This window comes from Dendrobates tinctorius, unplaced genomic scaffold, assembly GCF_039654945.1.
Source record: "Dendrobates tinctorius isolate UK_male_01 unplaced genomic scaffold, ASM3965494v1 ptg000175l, whole genome shotgun sequence".
NCBI classification, from domain to species: Eukaryota; Metazoa; Chordata; class Amphibia; order Anura; family Dendrobatidae; genus Dendrobates; species Dendrobates tinctorius.
The window spans coordinates 2,377,812-2,402,227 of record NW_027361842.1 but is presented as its reverse complement, the minus strand read 5'-3'; the positions used below and the strand labels follow the sequence as shown (position 1 = coordinate 2,402,227).

The 24,416-nt window shown below is 44.7% G+C and overlaps 1 protein-coding gene across 1 annotated transcript in view; it reads right to left on the bottom strand.

Annotated features, from left to right (window-relative positions):
* Window positions 1-24,416, bottom strand: part of ABHD8 (abhydrolase domain containing 8) — a 60,735-nt gene continuing 36,319 nt past the window's right edge. The window contains exons 3-5 of the mRNA XM_073551337.1: window positions 24,215-24,385; window positions 20,744-20,960; window positions 1-909 (exon numbers count right to left, since the gene is read on the bottom strand). Of these exons, the coding sequence (XP_073407438.1) occupies window positions 757-909; window positions 20,744-20,960; window positions 24,215-24,385 (541 nt within the window). The 3' untranslated portion in view covers window positions 1-756. The remainder of the gene's footprint in view (window positions 910-20,743; window positions 20,961-24,214; window positions 24,386-24,416) is intronic.

Below are 24,416 nucleotides of genomic sequence, written 5' to 3'. Positions count from 1 at the left end.
TCTTATAAATGGCATATTTACTTTGATTTAATACTGCCTTCAAACAACCTCCATTTTTACAACAGAAGAAGGAAAAGGACAAGGCAGTCATCTTAAAGAAGAGCCACAGAAAATACATTATCAACATAATTTATATCTCTTTACATATCTTCTATATGATTTATGCAATTTCTACAATTAGTTTCATATTATCCATAGGACCTGACACAAATATACATCACTACTTAACCACTGTTCTGCCAGAGATTGAGTTTGGCAAAAAAAGGCATAAGCAGCCATCTGTCTACATACACAGTTACTTTACAGATGGATTATATCATGATATCTTTTAGTATAAATCTGCATTTTCAGCTTTTACCAATGCTCAGCATTTGAAAACCATTCCTCTTGTACTACCTGTGACCAGCAAGGTTCTTTAAAAGGTATCATACCACAATTCTACAATATTGGTCAATCTGATGTGTTACCCACAAGTGACCTTCAACAACCACTATTCGTCCTGCAAATTATTATGGCTGAATAGGAGGTCGAATGGTTGGGGACCTCTTTTAAAATTGTATTATCTAAATTTCCTGAATTGTCAGCAGCAATATTCTCCCTGGACACCATCTGTGCTGAGAACCGAAGTCTAAAACCTTGGCCCAGTTGCTTGCGACCATCTGTCGTCTCATCCAAACAAAGACTTATGTCGCTTTTCGAGCAATCACCAGAAAAGTCTCTTCTGTTTCTCCTTAAGTTCAGCAATGACTTTCCTCTTCATTCGTTCAGAGCTTCTTCTGCACTTGTGTTCTGCGCCTCTGGCTCCCATAAGAAGAACTCATGAAGCAAAGTGTTAACGGTTTCTGGACACTCCAACATGACCATGTGACTGCCCTCTTCTATGATCTTTAGAAAGCTGACTAGAAGGATCTGGGGGGATGAATAAAGAAAATGTGTCATCAAAACAAAAACACAAAATCATCTAAGAGAGTCTCAGATATATGAGTATCAATAAACGGCAGTAAAGAGAATCAAAGCATCATACGAGAAATAAACAATAGCATTTGGGAGATTACCGTAAGTCCCTTCTTTTGTATTGTCTTTCATTTCTTCGCTGGAGAATTTTGCACCAAATTCAGTAAAATGGTGCGTTCAATGCACAAATTCAAAAATGCCCTTTTTTTTCTATTCTCTTTATGTTGCACTTTTTATAGTAAAAAGTCACAAGATCTTTTAAAATTTTGTATACTGGTTTTCAAAAAGTAAAAGAAAAAGTCTGGAATAAATTGGCGCAAAAAAAGATAGTGATTTTTTTACATCACAGATGATTTAAGCAAAGCATTAGGAAGAAAAAGAAAGTGGCAACAAGCTTAAAACAAAATGCAAAAGATGGTTTAGGCAAAAAAAAAATTGCGAAAAAGACTGAAAAAAATTACAAAAAAAAATCCAGTGATGAGTCAACACCAAAGACTAAAGAATCTGCAATCCAGTGTTGTATGAGGCATTTCTAGTATTTACCACAAGATGTCTCTAAAGTTGCATGCTGAATAACATGAACTGTAGCAGTTCAGTGCTTCATTTCTCAAACCGTGTCTCGATTTCAAGCAACCTGCAGAAAACCTTGCCCAACATGTGTTTTATGTTACCTAATGGTAAAAAAAATGCTTAGCAAGACATTTCTGATCTGACAGCTATGTAGATTTAAAGTGAACCTGTCAGCTGACACATACTGCCCCATCCGTTTCAGAGAAAAACATACAGCTCTGACAAAAATTATGAGACCACTGCACAGTTTTATAAAAATCAGCTTCTCTACATGTCTGACAGCCATTCCATTCCAGTGTCAGTTGAATTCCAACCAGAGTACACCTCATTCTACTTAATGTGCTTCTGATTGGGTGATCACCTGAACCAAATGTTATTTAACAAAGGAAAGTATAAGAAACCCTGCTGTGGTGTTCACAATCCTCTTGCAATAGGACAAGTTGGATGGCAAAACAAGTGCTAGTAATATCCCAAAAGTAATAGGAATGAAAAAATAACTTTTAACCATGCCAAAGGAGTTGAAAAGAAAAGTCCTGAGTGAGGAAAAGAAGGGCTCAATTCTGGCTTTACTAGCAGAGGGATACAGTGAGCGTCATGTTGCATCCATCCTTAAAATTTTTAAGACGGCAGTCCATTACAACAAGGTCAAGCAGCAGACATTGGGGACAACGAAGCTACAGACCAGCAAAGGGTGAAAACGATTCTCCACTGACCAGGATGACCGTTATCTTATTCGAATGTCACTCAGCAACCCCAGGATGACACCTAGTGACCTACAAAAGGAGTAACAAATGGCAGCTGGGGTGAAGTGCATGGCAAGAACAGATCATAACAGGCTCCTAGAGGCAGGGCTCAAGTCATGGAAAGCTAGAAAACAGTCTTTCATCAATGAGAAGCAATGGAGAGCCAGGCTGAAGTTTGCCAAAGACCATAAGGATTGGACCATAGAGGCCTGGAGTAAGGTAGTCTTCTCTGATGAGTCTAATTTTCAGCTTTGCCCAACACCTGGTTGTCTAATGGTTAGACGGAGACCTGGAGAGGCGTACAAGCCACAGTGCCTTGCACCCACTGAAATTTGGTGGCGGATCGGTGATGATCTATACTTCAGCAAGACTGGAATTGGGCAGGTTATTCTTTGCGAAGGACGTATGAATCAAGCCGCATACAAGGTTACCCTGGAAAAACAGTTGATTCCTTCTGCTCACGCAATGTTCCCCAACTCTGAGGACTAGAGATGAGCGACTTTGCCTTTTTTCGGGTCGAGTCGGGTTTCATGAAACCCGACTTTCTCAAAAGTCGAGTAGAACGAAATCGGACGATTATCGTGAAAAGTCGAAGGCCGACTGAAACACGAAACCCTATGCAAGTCAATGGGGAACCAAGGTCGGCAGGGGGTGGAGGACAGGAAACACACCTACAGTGCCCATTTTTTTTAATGCCAAAAACATCAATTCTTATTACTTAAGCTTGTCAACCTTAATTTACTTTATAATAATAGTTAGGCATTGAAAACTAGGGGTTATTTGACTAAAGTTGTGGGGGGACTAGGACTGGCTCCAAATTTTCGTGGGCCCTGGGCCAAAGAGTGTCACTGGGCTCTTTTAACACATGCCACAATTTATGATCCTCTGATACGGCAGAGAAATAGCTGTATAGTACAATGAAAAATACTTCACTTCTTACATCTCATGACTGATATCCATTTTAAATTCTCCAATAGCTCCAAAAACAGACAGTATATTACTCCATACAGTATTATGGCCACCGCATAGTGCACTATACAGAGAAATGAGGCCCATATATTTCTCCATACAGAATCATTGGTCCCATATAATGTTTGAAACAGTATATGATGAGCTCCACATAATGCTACAGTATATGTTGGTCCCCATGGATGAAGCTCCACTGTCTTATGGGCCCAAATAATGCTACATATATAATGGGCCCCATTTCTAATGCTCTAGTGTATAATGGGCCCTGTAAATGCTGCTCCAATGTCTGATGTCCACCTTTGGAATGCTCCAGTGTATGGTGGGCCTCATATATCATTTTCCAGAGTATAGTGCTCCCCAAAAATAGCTGTCCCAACATTGAAAACAATTAACCCCTTTCTGACATCAGACGTACTATCCCATCCATGAGACCCGGGCCCCTCTGCCCATGGACAGGATAGTACGTCTAGCGCGATAAGCGGCGCCCACGTGGTGAGCGCCGCTGATCGCGGCCGGGTGTCAGCTGATTATCACAGCTGACACCCGGCACAATGTGTCGGGGCGGTCACGGACCGCCTCCAACACGTTAACCCTTTGCACACCGCGATCAAACATGATCGCAGTGTACCGGGGGTTAAAGGGAAGCATCGGCAGGGAGGGGGCTCCCTCCGTGCTTCCCTGAGCCCCCCACAGCAGCGCAATGTGCAGCGCTGCTGTGGGGGTCTCTTTCCCTGCAGGCCCCCGAATCCAAGATGGCGACGGGGGCCTTCGGGGGCCTTCGGGGGCCTGCAGGGAGCTGACTTCCTCAGTGACTGCAAAGCGCAGGCATGAGGAAGTCTGCAGCAGTGCCTGTGACAGATCGCTGATCTGTCACAGTGATCTGTGATGTGACAGATCAGCGATCTGTCACAGGACAGTGATGTCCCACCTGGGACTATATAATAAAGTTAAAAAAAAAAAAAAAGTATTAAAATAATTTTAAAAAAAATCGCCAAATAAATTAGAAAAAAAATAATAAATATTCCCCCAATAAATCCATTTTTTGGAAAAAAAAAAAAGCAAACAATAAAAGTACACATATTAGGTATCGCCGTGTCCGTAACGACCTGCCCTATAAAACTGTCCCATTAGTTAACCCCTTTAGTGAACCCCTTAAAAAATAAAAATAAAAAATGAAGCAAAAAATAATGATTTATTATCATATCGTCAAACAAAAAGTGCAATAACGCGCGATCAAAAAGACGCATATAAATATCCATGGTACCGCTGAAAACGTCATCTTGTCCCGCGAAAAACGAGCCACCATACAGCATCATCAGCAAAAAAATTAAAAAGTTATAGCTCGCAGAATAAAGCGATGCAAAAATAATTATTTTTTATATAAAATAGTTTTCATTGCATAAAACCGACAAAACATAAAAAAAACCTAAATGAGGTATCGCTGTAACCGTACTGACCCGAAGAATAAAATCGCTTTATCAATTTTACCGCACGCGGAACGGTGTAAACGCACCCCCCCAAAAGAAATTCATGAAACGCTGGTTTTTGTTCATTCTGCGTCCCAAAAATCGGAATAAAAAGCGATCAAAAAATGTCACGTGCCCGAAAATGGTACAAATAAGAACGTCAACTCTTCCCGCAAAAAATAAGACCTCACATGACTCGGTGGGTCAAAATACGGAAAAATTATAGCTCTCAATATGTGGTGCCGCAAAAACTATTTTTACAATAAAAAGCGTCTTTTAGCATATGACAGCTGCCAAAAATAAAAACCACCATAAATAGTAAATCAAACCCCCCATTATCACCCCCTTAGTTAGGGAAAAATAATAAAATTAAAAGAAAATGTATTTATTTCCATTTTCCCATTAGGGTTAGGGCTAGGGTTAGGGCCAGGGCTAGGGTTAGGGTTAGGGCTAGGGCTAGGGCTAGGGTTAGGGTTGAGATTAGGCTTAGGGGTGTGTTGGGGTTCGGGTTGGAGTTAGAATTGGGGGTTTCCACTGTTTGGGCACATCAGGCGCTCTCCAAATGCAACATGGCGTCTGATCTCAATTCCAGCCAATTCTAAGTTGAAAAAGTCAAATGGTGCTCCTTCCCTTCCAAGCTCTGCCATGCGCCCAAACAGTGTTTTACTCCCACATGTAGGGTATCAGCCTACTCAGGACAAATTGCAAAACAACTTTTGAGGTCCAATTTCTCCTGTTACCCTTAGGAAAGTAAAAAATTGGGGGCAAAAATATCATTTTTGTGGAAAAACAGGATTTTTTTATTTTCAAGCCCGGGCATTAAAAACTTCTGTGAAGCACTTGGGGGTTCAAAGTGCTCACCACACATCTAGATAAGTTCCGTGGGGGGTCTAGTGTCCAAAATGGGGACACTTTACAAAGAAGAGAGAACATATAGGCCACACATTGGGGATCACCCAACATGGGATTTAGCAAAAAATATAACAATCTTTATTTAGACACACAAACCAAAACACCCAATCGTTAAAAACAATAAAATTGGTCACACATGTGACATGAAAATCTAGGCTCAAAATAGAGCCAAACCCTCATGGCTCCACATTCCACATGAAATAACTCAATAGAGAACCAAATGTGTATATAGATAGCATACCACAATATAAAGGCTTTGCATAAAGACTAGTTCATAAGAACAAATGAATGCACATACCATAAATACAAATGATGGCAAATGGTCACCAATGAGTTAAACAGCACTAAGACAGCATGTATTGTGCATACAGATGAAAATGATTTAAACCATGCAGCAGAGGATATAATATGCCTGTAAAAAACATGCTAACAAGCCCAAAAACACTATTTGGCTTGAGTAGCCCCCTAATACAATGATATTAGCAACATCCTAAAGGGGTATGCATGCTTCCCTAAGAATAACTCAAATTGTCACGATTAATCAGGCATGCTGAAATTAGATAGCACAGGCTAACAATAGCCGCCTGCAAAGAATACTGAGCTCAGCTTTAAATTAAATATATAAAAATTACGAATCAGAGGTGGAGTGGAGCCTGAGAGTCCTGAGACCCAAAGCGTGTCCCCACCAGTTGTGGCTTTGTGACCATTTTTGTGGAAAAAATATGATTTTTTAATTGTACCGCTGTACTTTATAAACTTCTGTGAAGCCCTTGTGGGTTCAAAGTTCTCACCACTTATCTAGATAAGTTCCTTAGGGGGTCTAGTTTCCAAAATGGTGTCATTTGTGGGGGGTTTCCACTGTTTTCGTACATCAGGGGTTTCCAATCGCGACATGGTGTCGGTTCTCAATTCCAGCCAAAAACGTCAAATGGCGCTGCTTCCCTTCCGAGCTCTGCCATGCGCCCAAATAGTGGTTTACCCCCACATGTGGGGTATCAGCATACTCAGGACAAATTGCACAATAACTTTTAGGGTCCTGTTACCCTTGGGAAAATAAAAATTGGGGGTGAAAAGATCATTTTTGTGGAAAAAATATGATTCTTTAATTGTACCGCTGTACGTTATAAACTTCTGTGAAGCCCTTGTGGGTTCAAAGTTCTCACCACATATCTAGATAAGTTCCTTTGGGGGTCTAGTTTCCAAAATGGGGTCACGTGTGGGGGGTTTCCACTATTTAGGTACATCAGGGGCTCTCCAAACGTAACATGGCGTCCGATCTGAATTCCAGCCAATTTTGCATTGAAAAAGTCAAACGGCGCTCCTTCACTTCTGAGCTCTGCAATGCGCCGAAACAGTGGTTCCCCCCCACATATCAGGTATCAGCGTACTCAGGACAAATTGCACAATAACTTTTGCAGTCCAATTTCTCCTGTTACCCTTGGTAAAATAAAAAAAATGAAACTGGAGTATTTTTTTTGTGAAAAAAAGTTAGATGTTCATTTTTTTTTAAATATTCAAAAAATTCCTGTGACGCACCTAAAGGATTAATAAACTTCTTGAATGTGGTTTTGAACACCTTGAGGGGTGCAGTTTTTAGAATGGTGTCACTTTTGGGTATTTTCTATCATATAGACCCCTCAAAGTGGCTTCAAATGTGATGTGGTCCGTAAAAATAAAATGGTGTTGCAAAAATGAGAAATCGCTGGTCAATTTTTAACCCTTATAACTTCCTAACAAAAAAAAATTTTGGTTCCAAAATTGTGCTAATGTAAAGTAAACATGTGGGAAATGTTACTTATCAAGTTTTTCGTGTGCCGTATCTCTGTGATTTAAGGGCATAAAAATTCAAAGTTGAAAAATTGCGAAATTTTCAAAATTTTCGCCAAATTTCCGTTTTTTTCACAAATAAACGCAAGTTATTTGAATGAAATTTTACCACTATCATGAAGTACAATATGTCACGAGAAAACAATGTCAGAATCACTGGGATCCATGGAAGCGTTCCAGAGTTATGACCTCATAAAGGGACAGTGGTCAGAATTGTAAAAATTGGCCCGGGAGTTAACGTGCAAACCACCCTTGGTAGTGAAGGGGTTAATATTAGTTTTTCCACATGAAGCTCTGACATATCTGAGACTACCCTGTGTCTGAAAAATAAATCTTGGCACTATACAATTACTGAAGATAAAACCTCATTAGATAATTTTCTTCCTTTTGGCCCGGTCATGAACGTGTAAACCACCCTTGCGGGTGAAGGGGTTAAATAAGTCTGCTCGCTAGGGAATCCCTGTACTAGTCTGGACTCCTCGTAGTCCCCATCTTCCATCTCACTGCACTTGGACTGTTTAGGCAGAGGGCGTACAGACGTGATGTCATTGCGCTCTCTGACCAGAATGTCACTGACAGGAAACGCGGAAGACGTCACGGCAGTGGAGCAGGGAGAGGTAAGTACTTCAACTTTGCAAGTGTTGTGATCCTGAGCAAGCAGGGGGGGCCCACTCGTTGGTGACGGCACTAGCACAGGGCCCCTCATAGTACGGCGGTGTGTCTGACGGCGGGTGGGCCCGGGCCCTCCCACCGGCAGAGACACTTTTGCATACTATGAGGGGCCCTGTGCCAGTGCCATCACCCATGAGCATGCCCCCCACCTGCTCAAGGAACCTGCACTTTCATCTGCACCTTCCTCTTTGTCACCGTGTAAGGTGATACAGTATGCCGGAAGGGAAACCTGAGTTTCATCAGGGTCAGATTCTGGCTGTGTAGAGTGCGAGGGGAATGTAGTGGTCTGGGTCAATGTACCAGCAGAATCATCTAGCAGTGGCTGGGCATCAGTGCACTTGTGGCGCCCCCTGGAGTACGGTCGCCACAGTGGCATTACCTTCCTCCTAGGGAGTGTGATGTCATGCTTGGGAGCAACGAAGGATCTCTCTAGCAGTTAAACCAACCCACAACACAGTTCCCACTCCAGGCCAGCAGGGAGACCTCTGAACCTGACTGCTGAGGAGCTGTTCTCTGTGATCGGGAGGAGGTAATTTAGGTCAGTCTGTGAAAGGAAGGGGAAGTGTGTGGACGTGAGAAGGGGAGCTGGAGGATGAGCAGAGTTAAGGCTCACTCCTAGCTGGAGCGCATGGTCGGGATTCCGGTCTCCGAGTTTGTAGGGACACTGACGGTCCTGCAGCAGAAACCGGAGGAAGTAGCAGCTGTAAATGCTCTGTTCCCAACTAAGGCTCAGAGGCCCCAGCAGCGACGTGTGTGAGCCAGAAGGAAAAGGCTATGGCTGCCTGCCATACGAGAAAGTTCCAAAAGAGAGTCAACAGGGGGAACTTCAGTGAACTCAGTACTGCGAGTACCTCAGATAAGCGCTAGAACGGAGGCCACACTACCTATCTGCAGAGAGAGAATTCCAAATTTGCTTCCAGGCTGACCAACTCCTTCTCCATCTGTACTCTGGGTCCTAGACGGCACTTACCAAGTACAGGTAAAGGAACTGCACGTAAAGGAACTGCTACATCCTGAACTGCACACCATCTACCAACTCTTTCATCTGCCCTGCGACTACGGCCCTACCTGTGCAGGGCTTCTACATCTTAGCTGCACCACAACATCTGTCCCAAAAAAGCGACACTGCACCGCGGGTCAATGTGATCAGAAACCACAGGTGGCGTCACGTATCATTCACCTATAAACATTATTCACCCCTTTGCATGGACGCCCAGGGCCACGGAACGGGTCATCACCACCAATGTGACACATCCCTCTGAGACACCAGCCCGGTACTGATTAACCCCACTGCCCTAGCTGGCCACCCACACTCCATATCAGATTCATCTTGGACTGGGGAATTCACGATTTGACTTGATAACCCAGGCATGGTATGATAGAAAGAGCTACATGGACTAATGTGAAGTGTGGCCTGCTGCATCATTCACTTTTGGTGGGGGTGAAGGACACAAGGAAAGGGGTTCTTCCTGACCAGGAGCCAGCACTTGACGACTCAGTGCTTGCATATTTTGAAACTTCAGAAGAGGAGGGCATATTAGCTGGAGTCTGTTTCGGCAATGTAAGCCAAAACCAGTTCCTGATGTTCCGGCTTTAAAAGCGGTTAACTTACTCCCAGAAAAGGTAGCCTTCCAGGCCTTCCGGAGCCAGACCATGACGCAGGCTCAACACTTCCTGCCTTAGCTGCTATTGTGCTTTTGCCACTACCAGCAGATGCACCACCACCATCAGCACCAGCTGCCCCCCCCACGTCCGCGGCCTCTTCCACCAAACTTCAAAATGTTGCGGAACATGAACCAAAAATAACATCAGATATATGGTACTGTATCAGAAGCGTACAGATCTATACAGTCAAAGGATGATTGTCAATCTCCCTATATATACCATCAGTCACACAGAGATGCTCACAGGCTCAATATGGATTAGACAAGAATATAAAAAGTAGAAAAAGTGTACAGTATCATCAGATAGCAAGTATATATAGTATAGTTTAAACATTCTAAATCTCCGTAGATATTTCAGGAGGCAGACACAGACGCTCTCAGGCTCAGTATGGATTACAACACAATATAAAAAGCCGTAAAACGGTAATGGATCTGAAGAGTACAGCTGTACACAGTGTAGGGGTCATTGTTGTCAATCTCAGTATTTATTTCCACAGTCAGAAAATAACTCTCACTTGGTCAGTTTGGATTAGACCAGAATATTAAAAGCAGTAAATGGGTAATGTATCACAAGCGTAGAGCTGTATACACTAGTGTTGGGGTAATTTTTAAATGTACATCTAAATTGCAGGAGTAACCCACAGACTGTCACACGCTCAGGATGGATCACACAACAATATAACAAGAAGATCCGCAAGAAATAATCACACATGTGGGACAATGTTCCAGGTGTCAATGATAGGAGGAGGGTGGAGGAGGACTTCCTGGCACAAAGGGTACAGTATCACCAGATGCCAGGTATATATAGCATAGTTTAAACATTAAAAATGTACGTCTATATATTCAGGAGTAGTGTTGAGCCACCCCGCTAGTGTTCCAGTTCGTTTTGGTTCGTCGAACACGAGGCAAGTTCGTCAAATGTTTGTCGAATGTTCGACGAACGTCGAACACCATTGAAAACAGTGGCAGGCAAACACAAACACATACAAACACATAGAAAACAATTACAAAACACCTTAAAAGGTGTCCCAAAGCAGACAAAATGCTCAGAAGACACAAATAACATATTGAAAAGGGCAACTACATATATAAAAGAGGTGGAGGAGTAAAAGGAGGAGGAGGAGACACATATATAGGCATATCATGCCCTTATGAAGTCAAGAAAGGCTGGAATAAAAATGTAAAATACCAAAAAACAGTAAAAATCTGAAATTTAAGACGATCATATACCGTCGGACTTCCCACCATAAATTAGGCCAACTGCTGATCGGGTGGCGTTATTCCCACGAACCTACGAACAGCGTCCATGAAGGCAACGTGTTTGGTTTCCGGGGGCAGTATGGTTGCAAAGCTGAACCTTAAAGGAATGTCCAGAAGGGCACCACCCGGAGTGGAGCCTGTGGCTTAATTCGACTCCACCCGGGAAACCTCAACCATGCCAGCTACAGAAAAGATTGACAGATTGCAAGCTTTGTTGATTCTGTGGGTGGTGGTGGATGTCCATTTTTAGTTGTGCTAGTGATTTGTCAGCGTAATTCCGTTAATGAATGAGACTCCGGCATGCCCCCGCGGTACGCATCAAGCTTACTAGAGGGACACGCGAGGCTCTGGCACGCGAGATCGATCAATAACAGGTCTGTCATGCCCTTACATGTCCGGGGCTGCATGCGCGCTACACTGAAAGGTCCAGCGTGTGTCGCTTACAGGTGCAGATAACCCACTGAACCCCGTTAGTTATGGGGATCTGGGATTACAATTCTTCCCCGCGAACGAGGATTTCCCAGTAAGTGCAGGTCAACCGGAATTCTGGAATTAGGCCTAACCCTCATTCCAGAAAAAATGAAAAACTTAAGTGTCCAAACCACAGGTGCTGTAGCTTTCTTAACAGCTGGGCTCCTATGCTGAGTAGCACGCAGCTCTTACATAAACAGGCGGCATAGCTTTGTTGACTGGTGGGCTCCTCTGCTGAGTAGCAGACAGTGCTACAAGGCCCAAAAGGATTTTCTGGACAAGATGCGATAAAAAATAATTAGAAACACACACAGTGTAGCTCCTTGACAGGTGTACTACACTGCTCGGTACCACACACCGCTACTATGACATGAAACAGTCTATTAACATTGAAAACCATTATTAATGTGAAAATGAAGTTACGCTTTTGGTGAACGAACCGTTCTCGAACGGAACCTCGAACAGCCGAATTTTAAGCAAAGTGTTCGAGTTCGACGAACGGCTCAAACGCCGCCCAAAACAGCTGGAATTTTAACTTGGCGAACAGGTCGACTCAAACACCTCTCATCTCTAATCAGGAGGCAGACTCAGACGTTCTCAGGCCCAGTATGGATTCAACAAGATTGTATAAAATTGAGGAAGGGTTCAGTATCATCGGATAACAGGTATATATAGCATAGTTTAAACATTAAAAACCTATGTGTATATATCAGGAGGCAGACTCAGATGGTCTCAGGCCCAGTATGGATTCGACGTGATTGTAGAAAGCTGAGAAAGGGTACAGTATGACTGGATAGCAGGTATATATAGCATAGTTTAAACATTAAACATCTGCGTGTATATTTCCGGAGTCCGACAAAGACACTCACAGCCTCAGTATGGATTAGACAAGAATCTAAAAAGTGGAAAAAGGGTTATGTATTCGAAGCGTACACCAGTATACACTGTTGGGGTATTTTTCAATCTTCATATATATTTCAGTCTCAGTAAGACAGTCCAGACTCTCCGCAAGAGGAAACGAGATGGATACAAGTACAGAAGGAAATTCGACTGATTGCGGAAATTTTAGAATTACTCATCACAGTAAAAACTCCCGGGAGAATTCTCAGAGGCGATGCTGACCCTCAATTACTTTATCTGTGGAGACAGCGAAAACAGTTCTTGTGAAGAAAGGTTTGCTGTATCGCAGTACCGTGGAACCTATCACCGTTACTCATCTCCATCAAATTGTGATCACAGGAACAGATGTAGACATTGTCCTCACTGCCTATCATGATCTGTCAGGTAACTTTGGAGTGCAAAAGACACAAGCCACAGGCCGTAGGCGATTCTATTGGATTGGCATGAGAGGACACATTTAAAAATGTGGGCAGGAATGTCACACGTCTGTGAGTCGGAAAACCGTGAAAGCTGATGATAAACCACCACTGCATCTCATTGTGAGTCGACGTCCATAACAAATGGAAGCCATTGATCATCTGAAGATAGAGCCCAGCAGGAGAGGGCATAGCTACGTCTTAACCATCATCTATCATTTCACCAAATTTGTATTGGCAGTCCCAGTGAAGTATTTAACTGGCCAGACTACACAGTGGTGGAGCAGGGATAGGTAAGTATTGCAAGTGCTGATGCCCTAAGCAAGCAGGGGGGCCCACTCGTGGGAGGCGGTACTGGCACAGGGCCCCTCATAGTACGCCGGTGAGCCTGACGGCGGGTGTGCACCCCCACCGTCAGAGACACTTGATTCTACTATGAGGGACCTTGTGCCAGTGCCGTTGCCAAAGAGTGTGCCCACCCACCTGTCCAGGGCAACGGCACTCGCACGGGTGCGTGCGCCAGGTGGTGACCCCGGCCCTGTAGGGGGAGGCAGCCTAGTTAGGGAGGTGGAAAAAATGGCATATGTTGATGTTGGACATTCAGCAGCTGCAAATGGAGTAATTGGAGAAGTCCGCAGAAGAGGAGGACAAAAGCCAGCCATTTTTCTGTCAACCTACGTGTCAGAAGGGGAGGGTGGGACAAAATCCTTTGAAACCCATGCATGGTTCATTTTAATGAAGGCTAGATCATCAACATTTTCTGTCAGGATTGATCCAGCAGCACTGAAGACTCATTCAGATAACACACTAGCAGCAGGGCTAGCGAGCTCCTGTAAGGCATATTGTGCAAATTCAGGCCAGGTGTCAAGTTTACTGGCCCAATAGTCAAAGGGGAATGACCAGTGAGGGAGAACATCGATATGGGAGGAGAAGTAGTTTGTTACCATAGTTGACAACTGCTGTCTCTTGTCACTTTCGATCGATGCAGTATTACCAGTCGTGTGAGCGGTACTTGAATGCAGTATTGCCAGTCGTGTGAGCGGTACTTGAAAAGTCAGTCCACAACATGGTCATGAAACCCCTGTGTCCAACGCCACTTCGGCTGTGTGCACCACGAACACCTCTTCCATGTTGCCCCTACGGCTCGTTGGAAAAACATCACTGCCGCTGTGTGCTGGGAATGTCTCAAACAAACGGTTTACCACAGTTGCTTGTTTGTTAGCCAATATTAGCTCTAGGTTCTCCTGTGGCATGATGTTTTGGAATTTGCCTTTATAGCGTGGATCCAGGACGCTGGCCAACCAATAGACGTCATCGTTCATCATTTTGGCAATGCGCGGGTCCCTTTTTAGCATCTGCAAGGCATAATCAGACATGTGGGCCAATGTTCCAGGTGTCAATGATGCACTGCGAGTGCTGGGTGGAGGAGCACTTTCTGGCAAATCAACATCCCTCCAGTCACGCACAAACACTGTACTTGACCTTGCCACGCCAACATTTTTTCTTCCCCCCTGAGAAGCATCCTCTTCCCCAAAATAATCATCCCCATCATCCTTCTCCTCCTCCTCTTCCTCTTCTTCCTCCACCTCGTCCACGAGACTTCCCTGACCAGACAATGGCTGACTGTCATCAAGGTTTCCCTCCTCCTCGGCTGCAGACGCCTGCTCCTTAATGTGCGTCAAAGTTTGCATGAGCAGACGCATAAGTGGGATGCTCATGCTTATGATGGCGTCGTCTGCGCTTACCAGCCGTGTGCATTCCTGAAAACACTGAATGACTTTACAGAGGTCTTTCAGCTTCGACCACTGCACACCTGTCAACTCCATGTCTGCCCTGAAAGTGCCTGCCCGTGTATCCTCCCACAAATGAATTACAGCCTGCCTCTGTTTGCACAGCCTCTGAAACATGTGCAGGGTGGAGTTCCACCTTGTTACAACATCGATAATTAGGCGGTGCTTGGGAAGGTGGAGCAATCGCTGCAGCTTCTGCATACGACTGGAGTGTACGGGCGACCGGCGGATGTGTGAGCACAGTCTTCGCACCTTATGGAGCAGGGGTGTTAACTCCGGATAATTATTGAGGAAGCACTGCACCACCAGGTTCAAGGTGTGAGCCAGGCAAGGTATGCGTCTGAGTTTTGAAAGGGCTATGGCTGCCACAAAATTCCGGCCGTTATCACTAACTACCTTGCCTGCCTCAAAATGTAAACTGCCCAGCCATGACTCAGTTTGTCGCTGCAAGTAGTCGGCCAGTACCTCCGCGGTGTGTCTGTTGTCGCCCAAACACATCATCTTCAACACAGCCTGCTGACGCTTACCACTAGCTGTTCGATAGTGGGGCAACTCGTGTGCAACACTGGCAGCTGCGGATGGAGTGCTCATGCGACTGCGCTCTGTGGACGAGCCTTCGCTTCTGGAGGAGGAGGGTCGAACGCCTACAGCCAACTGTTTCCTACACCGTGGGCTAGGCAGCACTGTCCCACCGCCGTTGTCCCCTGTGGACCCTGCATCCACCACATTAACCCAGTGCGCAGTGATGGACACGTAACGGCCCTGGCCATGCCTCCTGGACCATGCATCTGTTGTGAGGTGCACCTTTCCACTCACTGATTGCTTGAGTGCATGGACAATGCGGTCTTTCACATGCACGTGGAGGGCTGGGATGGCTTTTCGCAAAAAGAAGTGCCAACTGGGTAGGTCATAGCGTGGTACTTCATAGGCAATGAGCTCACGGAAAACTTTGCTTTCAACCAAGCGGTAGAGCATCATCTCTAACGAGATTAGTTTGGCAATGTGGGAGTTCAAAGCCAGTGTACGCGGATGAGAGGATGAGTACTTTCTTGTCTTACTCAGAGTCTCTGGTAGGGTGAGCTGGACTTGAGAGCTGCATATGGTGGAACTAGCGGTGGACATGGCGGACTGAGAGAGGGTTGGTGATGGTGATGGTGTTGTTGGTGGTGTTGCTGATGGCCTAGATTCAGTCTTTCGTAGCAATAACATTGTGATTCCATGACTGATTTGCCCTTGCGACGACACCTCGACATTTGCTGCTGGTGGTGTGCTAACCGGTGGACTTACAGTGGGGGAAGCGATGTAGCGCTGCGGACTACCTTCATTCGGAGCAGGTGCACATGTGGTACGTGAGGTTTGGTAGTCCGTCCACGCTTGCAAGTGCATGTTGGTTAAATGTCTAAGCATGCAACTGGTATTCACATTTCTCCGATTTTTCCCTCGGCTAAAGGTCTTTGCGCACTTCTTACAGATAACTTTTGCCTGATCATTAGGATTTTGTTCAAAAAAGTGCCTCACTGCACTCTTCCTACTATGGAAGACATTTTGAGACCTTGCACCTTGTGCTAATTTGACCATCTGGCCAAGCTGTCCTGCAACTCTTTTGGTTTTTGCAACCCGTTTTTGGACTGCTACGTGTCATGATCTGAAGTGATCTGACAGTTTTAAAAGCACAGAGTGAACTTTTTTTCCTTTTGGCAAGTTGCCAAGGTGACTTGACTGTCCCCGGTGGTGGTTAGTGGTATCGCACCTTAGGTTTTCAGTTTGAAGTTCTCTGTGATTATAATTCAGGTGTGGGGCTCTATAAATGAGTCTCAGGGTGTGCAATCACTGCTGGTGATGTTGATTCATTGATTGATTCTGAGTTGGTGAGAGCCTGGTGGAAGGATGGAGCTGAGGAGGAGTCCTGCGCAGCTTAGCCAGGGGGGACGTGTGTCAGCTATGGTGTCTGGACGAAGGGCTGGCATGGCGTGGTGGGGTCGCAGTGATGGTGTCGGCAGGAAGTGTCTGCATGGACTGGTGGAGTGGCGACTATGGAGAGTGGCACTCACCATGTGGGACTTGGCTGCTGAGCTGGACTCAAGCATGCTTGACTTCGTGGCAGAAGCTGAACTCATCTTTGGGACTCTGTTACTAAGCAGCAGCAACTGGTGGTGGACTCTGCTCCAAGGCTGCACTATGGTGAAGGATCCTGTTATGGTGATGGATCCGGGTGGAGGAGAAGACGCACGCAGGTGGAGGGCTCTGTTGCAGGAGCATAAGCACAGAGCATAAAGCTAAGTGGTGTCCCCCTGTATTGTCTCTTTCCCTCATGTGTGCTATTAGTGCAGTGGTGGGATTAGTTTCCGCACCGACCTACTCCCTAGTGAGGGTTTAGGGTCAGGGCGAGCAAGGGTTTAAGGTTCGCGTGCGGCGACAGGTGTGGAGCCTGTATAGGGAACATAAGGAGTGCAGGGACACTGGCTTAGGGGAGCTCAGGAGGTCTCCACTCCCCTATTCCCTATCGCAGGGCCCACCATTGTTAATGTTTCCCAGGTTCCCTCTTATTATTTAAATTCGCCGTACTGGAGGCGGGGTTTCCAGAATGTATTTATAATGTGTAATACCTAAATTCGCCAGGTGGAGGCGGTGTATCCATCTGCACGTATTATTATTTAAATTCACCCCACTGGAGGCGCTGTATCCTGGGTAACGTGTGTTATGGGTTCGCCTTGCGGTAACACCTGCGTCCAGACACACGCGTGACCTTGACACTACGGTCCTGCCAGATAACAGCTGTTGAGATGTCGTTGCCTGCTGCTCCTCCTCCTCCTCTTCTGAGCTATTGGCAGCGGCACCCTCTTACCCCAATGGATGTCAATCTGGGTCAACAACTGGGTCATCCATCACCTTCATGTGCACCTTCCCCTGTGTCACCGTGTAAGGTGGTATAGCATGCGGGAAGGGGCCCCTGAGTTTCATCAGGGTCTGATTCTGCCTCAGTACACTGCAAGGACAATGTAGTGCTCTGAGTGAATGTACCAGCGGAAAAATCTAGCAGTGGCTGTACATCAGTGCACTCCATGTCAGATTCATCTTGGACTGGGGAATTCACGATTTAACTTGCTAACCCAGGCATGGTATGTGAAAAGAGCTCCATGGAGTAATCTGTAGTGTGGCCTGCCACATCCTTCACTTTTGGTAGGGGTGAAGGACACAAGGAAAGGTGTTGATCCTGACCATGAGCCTCCACTGAAGACTCAGTGCTTTTATTTTTTGAAACTTCAGAAGAGGAGGCGACAGAGCTGGATGCTGTGTCAGCAATGTAAGCCAAAACTTGTTCCTGAAGTTCCGGCTTTAAAAGTGGTTTACCTACTCCCAGAAAAGAGAGCCTTCAAGGCCTTGTGGAGCCAGACGATGACGCAGGCTCAACACCTCCTGCCTTAGGTGCTATTGTCCTTTTGCCACTACCAACAGATGCTCCACCACCACCACCACCACCATCGGGACCAGCTGGAAACCCCCGCCCACTTCCATGAACTATTGTCTCAGGCCCAATATAGATTACACCTCAATGTAACAGGCTGAAATTGGATGGTGTATGACAAGGAGTAGGGTGTCTATAGGATTGGTGAGAATTTGAATCTCACTATAGATTTGAGGGTGCTGAACAATTACCTCAATGTAACAGGCTGAAATTGGATGGTGTATGACAAGGAGTAGGGTGTCTATAGGAATGGTGACATTTTGAATCTCACTATAGATTTGAGGACGCTGAACTATTGTCTCAGGCCCAGGAGAGATTACACCTCAATGTAACAGGCTGAAATTGGATGGTGTATGACAAGGTGGAGAGTTTCTATAGGATTGGTGAGAATTTGGATCTCACTAGAGATTTGAGGACGCTGACAATGATGCTCTCAGTCCAAGTATGGATGCAGGCAGCCTAATAAGCAGGACTGCTGCACACACAAAAGGGTGGAAAAATGAACGCTTGGTAACTGTGCAGAAAAGAGGAAGAAAAGTATTTTTGCTTTTAAAAAAGCAGTTTGCACAGCAGTGTGCAAACAGCAATGCAGCTATCAGGGAGCCTTATAAGGCAGCCTAAAAACCAACAGAGCTGATGCACAAAAATAGAGCCTCCCCTGTCACTGCACACAAAGTGTTGTGTGTTGTAAGTGGAAATCGCTAGCAGCAGAAGCAGTTTTTTGGTTCTTCTTCCCTGCCTAATTCTCTCCCTTCTTCTGAATCAGCAGCAGCAACCTCTCCCTAATGCTAAGATTGGCAAAAGTAAGATGGCGGTCGGCGTGCACACCCTTTTAAAGCCCCTGTGAAGCCACACAAAGCCAATCACTTGCATGCCCTTCTCAAAGATGGTGGTGACCGATGCCTACGTCTTCGCGTTGCCCACAGTGTGCGTCCTCCATCATTGGCTGAAAAAGGGTGCTGGAAGCATCTATTGAAACACGACTTTGGCGCTCTGGTCGCTGACCTCGTGGTCGACCTCACGCTATGGTCGGGTTTCGTTTCATGAAACCCGACTTCAGCGAAAGTCGCCGACTTTTGAATATGACCGACCCGTTTCGCTCAACTCTACTGAGGACTGTTTGTTCCAGAAGGATAATGCGCCATGCCACACAGCTAGGTCAATCAATTTGTGAATGAAGGACCACCACATGAAATCCCTGTCATGGCCAGCCCAATCTCCAGACCTGAACCCCATTGAACACCTCTGAAATGTAATCAAGAGGAAGATGGGTAGTCACAAGCCATCAAACAAAGAAGAACTGCTTCCATTTTTGTACCAGGAGTGGCCTAAGGTAACCCAAAAGCAGTGTGAAAGACTGGTGGAAAGCATGCCAAGACGCATGAAAGCTGTGATTAAAAATGTGATTAAAAATCATGGTTATTCCACAAAATTCCACAAAATATTTATTTCTGAACTCTTCTTGAGTTAAAACATTAGTATTGTTGTTTCTAAATGATTATGAACATGTTTTTTACCATTATTTGAGGTCTGCAAGCACTGCATTTTTTTTTATTTTGACCATTTCTCATTTTCTGAAAATAAATACAAAATTTAGTGCTTGGAATTTTGAAGACATGTTGTCAGTAGATTATAGAATAAAAGATTAATTTACGTTTTACTCAAAAATATACCTATAAAGAGAAAAATCAGACAAACTGAAAATTTTGCAGTGGTCTCTTTATTTTTGCCAGAGCTGTATGTTAAAAGCCATCGCGCTGTAGACTAGTTGGATAGATGGGTTTCTCTGACAGCTTCTCTACAACTGCTGACCCGGCTTGACAGGTCTCTGCTAGTATGCACACTTACAGTAGACAAAGACCTTACACTCCAGGGCAGCAGGCAGGGAGAAGCCGTCGCTGATCCGCCTGTCTGACTAGTGTAAAGCGCAGTCTAGATTCCCGGCAGCTTTTAGGGTATGCTTTTCTTTGAAATGCTGCACAGTTTCAGAGTGTGAGATCCACGGATTGGGCAGCATGTATAAGCTGTCAGGTTCACTTTAAAGATTAGGGTCCATTTTACAAGTCTTGATACACAAGCATTTGCTGTAGCTACATTATAGGCAAAAAATCCAAAAAGTAGGAACAGCACACCGTTTTTTCAGGGTTAAATGAAAGCTGTTTATTTAGGCCATGTTCTCCCCGTGTTTGCGTGGGTTTCCTCCGGGTACTCCGGTTTCCTCCCACATTCTAAAGACATACTAATAGGGAATTTAGATTGTGAGCCCCATCGCGGACAGTGATGAAAATGTGTGCAAATTGTAAAGCGCTGCGGAATATGTTAGCGCTATATAGAAATAAAGATTATTATTATTATTAGTAGGCCATAAGTGTAACGTTTCAGTTCAAGTGGCGAACCTTTTTCGCCACTTGAACCGAAACATTGCACTTATGGGCTAAATAAACAGCTTTCAATTAACCCTGAAAAACCGGTGTGCTGTTCCTGCGTTTTGGATTTTTTTACATCATAAAGGTTTGGTACATGCCTTTGGGAGCTTTGCACCTGGACTCTCTTTTGTATTTTGGTGCTGCTCTATTTCTTGTCTTCAATACTTTATAGGCAAGACATACCAGTGATGACATACAATGCCAACGTACAAGTGTAGCAATTTTTAATCAATTTACCTCTGCCATCCTTTGATCCTCATCTAGTGGAACAAACTTGTCATGCATGCCATGCACCAGCAGGATTGGGACAGTTAATTCGGCATGGTAAACTTCATCTCCTTCTGGCCAATACTGGCCGCTCATCATGGCTCGTAGTACAAAGGATGACACATTGAAGGCATTACCCTCTCGTAAGAGCTGCTTCTCTTTGGCACCTTGTCGAGCAAAGCCAGCCCTAGCATGAGATAATAAAGGGATTATAAAAAAGGCAATTCACATTCAGTGATCCAATCATTTTACTATATCGTACTGTGCACTCTTTTTTTTGTATAAGCACTTCTCAATTTCTCTTCTCAAGATGTCACTTTCCAAAACCAATATGCTCAAAAGAAATAATTAATAGTATTTTGCCCATATATTATGAAAGTCAAAGAACAGTTTTTTATTAATTTTAATAGCTGTTCCTAGTAGATCATCTGAAGGATTGATTACTTGTGTAGATTTATGTGGCCTAAGAATCAGCTGTTAAGGCCCCGTCACACTAAGCGACTTACCAGCGATCCCGACACCGATATCAAGGTGTCAGGATCACTAGTAAGCCGCTATGTGATCGCTGGTGAGCTGTCACACAGACATCTTCACCAGCGATCAGCACAGCGAAGCCGAGCGCCCGGCATCGCTGGCCATCGCTGTAAAAAACAGAATCAAAATTAAAAATATAGTTATTCTCACCTTCCGACGTCGCATTCAGCCATCCTGCCTCTCTCCACGCTCTGGTCCCAGTGATCCTTTGCACGAATGACCGCGAGATGTCACGGTCTCGAGGGATAACAAAGTCTCACGGTCATTCGTGCAAAGGATCACTGGGACCGGAGCATGGAGAGAGGCAGGATGGCTGAACGGGACGTCGGAAGGTGAGAATAATAACTATAACTATATTTTTTATTTTTATTATTATTTTTTACACCTGATCGCTGGTCTCCCGCTGTCACACACAGCGATGCGTTCTGGCCAGCGGGAGACCAGCGACCAAAGAAATGTCCAGAGGTTTCTTCCAGCGATCAGTGATACCGGCAGGGGGGCCGCTCGCTGATCGCTGTCACACACAGCGATCTCGCTGGTGAGATCGCTGTTACGTCACAAAAGTTGTGACTCAGCAGCGATCTCGCTACCGAGATCGCTTAGTGAGACGGGGCCTTTAGACCATCACTTATTTTACACAAACTATTTATTACTTGTGATAAATATTATTTACTAGAAGGAGGCCCAATGCTATCGTAATCGGGAGGGCAGTATTGTCGCGATGGGGGCAGGCTTTGCAGCGTTAAGAATCTCTCCCCATGTGCTAACCCATCTATCCACTCTCTCTTTCCCCATGTGCTGACTTCTCCCATCTGTGCTCTCTTCTTTGACCTTTCTACCCCATGTGCTATTCCCTTTGTCTGCTGTCTCTCTCCTTCCTGTGCTGTGTTCTCCCCTCATGTGCTGTCCCGTTTGAGCTGTCTCCCCCCTGTGCTCTGTCTCTCTCACCGCTGTGTCTGACCGGTTGCAGAACATGCCACAACTCCTGGGCAGGGGAGGAAGCAAAAGACAATACTGACATTACAGCAGGAGATCACAGAGGATACATTTTGTGAGGTCAAATATTGTTTAAAAACAGTCACTGAAATATTTTACTTCACAAAACGAATCCTCTGTGACCCCTGCTGTAATGTCAGTATTGTCTTTTGCTTCCTCCCCTGCCCAGGAGATGTGGTATGCTCTGTATATGGTCAGACACAGACAATTTTTAAAATAAACTTTAGTTTGTGGGAAAACCCCTTTAATGTAACCGGCTTCCTCTGCCTGTAGACATGTCGCGCATCTGTCGCCAGAATCAACCTAATGATTCACTGCGCCTACACGAAATTCGCGCAGGCACAGTGCGACAGTGTTCCGCTGGTGGTACCACGCAAGAGGCTGCGTGAGTGTGTGAGTGAGCGTGAGAGTGTGTGAGTATATTTAGTTACAAGATCTAAAACACCCTGACGTTTCAGAGAAGAATAACATTCAGCCAAACTCTGATTCACGTTGACCGCGGTTTCTCTTAAAATGCCTTTCTGGACACAGGTAAATAACAATCACTAAATGAAAACCTCTACCATTTTCCAATAAACTTTGGCTCAAATTCATTAAAGGGAATCTATCAGCAGGATTTCTCACCTCAACCTATTAATATCCACATGTACAGTAGTTCTTTCAAAGACAAGTCCAGCAATACCTATACATTGCCAGTTTGTAACATGGCCATCTCCTCTCCTTGACTGATAGTTCCTTAGCCTGAAGTCACACAGCACAGAGACTGATGGTGAAGCAGAAGGAGGCGATACCAGGTGAGGAATACAGCTGGAGTGATAAAGACTTCAGATCTTCAGTCTCATTTGCATAACAATTTAAATGCTGACATCTCAGTAATGGAGGAACGGACTGGCCATAGAAAGGTATCGCTGGACTTGTGTTTGAAAGGGCTGCATGCACATATAAATAGTTTGGGTTGTGAAATTCTACTAACAGATTCCATTTAAGAATGACGTTAGCCTAAGGGTGCTTTCATATTGTATTTAGGCACAAATTTAGTAGCTCACATCGGGGCTTACATCTGAAACCCTTGCAAAATTTGAACATTTACGCCGACAGGGCTATAGACTATAATGGTGTCGGCAGAGGGAACGTGCACTGTGACATTCATCATTTTCGGGTGTGTACACCTACCATTATAGTTGATGGATCCATCAGCACATACGTCCGAATTCCGTTTTGCGGGAGTTTGAACGTAAGCCCCAATGGGGTCACCGAACGGGTGCCTGAACACAATGTGAAAGGACCATCAATGTAGGGAGCGCCAGAGCATATTTCACCTACTTCATTGAGAGACATGTGCCTCTTTAATTAATTTGATTATTTTTACTATATTGGGCAACCATTTTTGTGTTGTAAATTTTGATAAATTGGCCAGATCCACCTGAATTCTACTAACTTTTCAAAAAGCTGGTGGGGCTGGATGAATTTGGCATAAAAAGGGCAAAAATCACAATATTATTGTGCAATTTGAATTTGCACAAAAAATTGACATTTCAAGCATTTTTAAGTCAACATTAGGGCAAAAATTGGTTCATGAATTGGCTTTTTGTGATAAAGTTTCTCACCAGTTTCCTGTCTATGAGTGAGTACTCTCATTTTCAACCAGTGGAAGCAAACCTGCTCATAAGAAGTGGATTGAATTGTCTTCTGTCCAGGCAATACTCTCTAAGATAAATAACCTTGACTCAAGACTAATACATTGAAACCAATGATATAATCAGGTTACTCCTGACAGTATTCTCACACCGCTGGCTGTGATATTGTATTGTGTCTCCCCAAGGAAGAAACTGAAGTTAAGGAATATATAATTTGATAGCAAGCTAGGATACAAAGTTCACAGTAGGTACTAAATGATTAAATTCAACTCACTTGAGGAAGCTCCATGCAAGGCAAGGAGACAAACAATGCAACACACAAGTCGGCATGTTGAAGATGGAACAGAGGCTGGGTTCAAGAGCTGTGGGACCACCACCATTTATCATGACCACCTTGTGGACCAAATCAGGAAACTCATGGGCCAAGAAAGTGCAAAAGGAAACTCTGTAAACCCAAAAAATGAGAATGTTGAAGT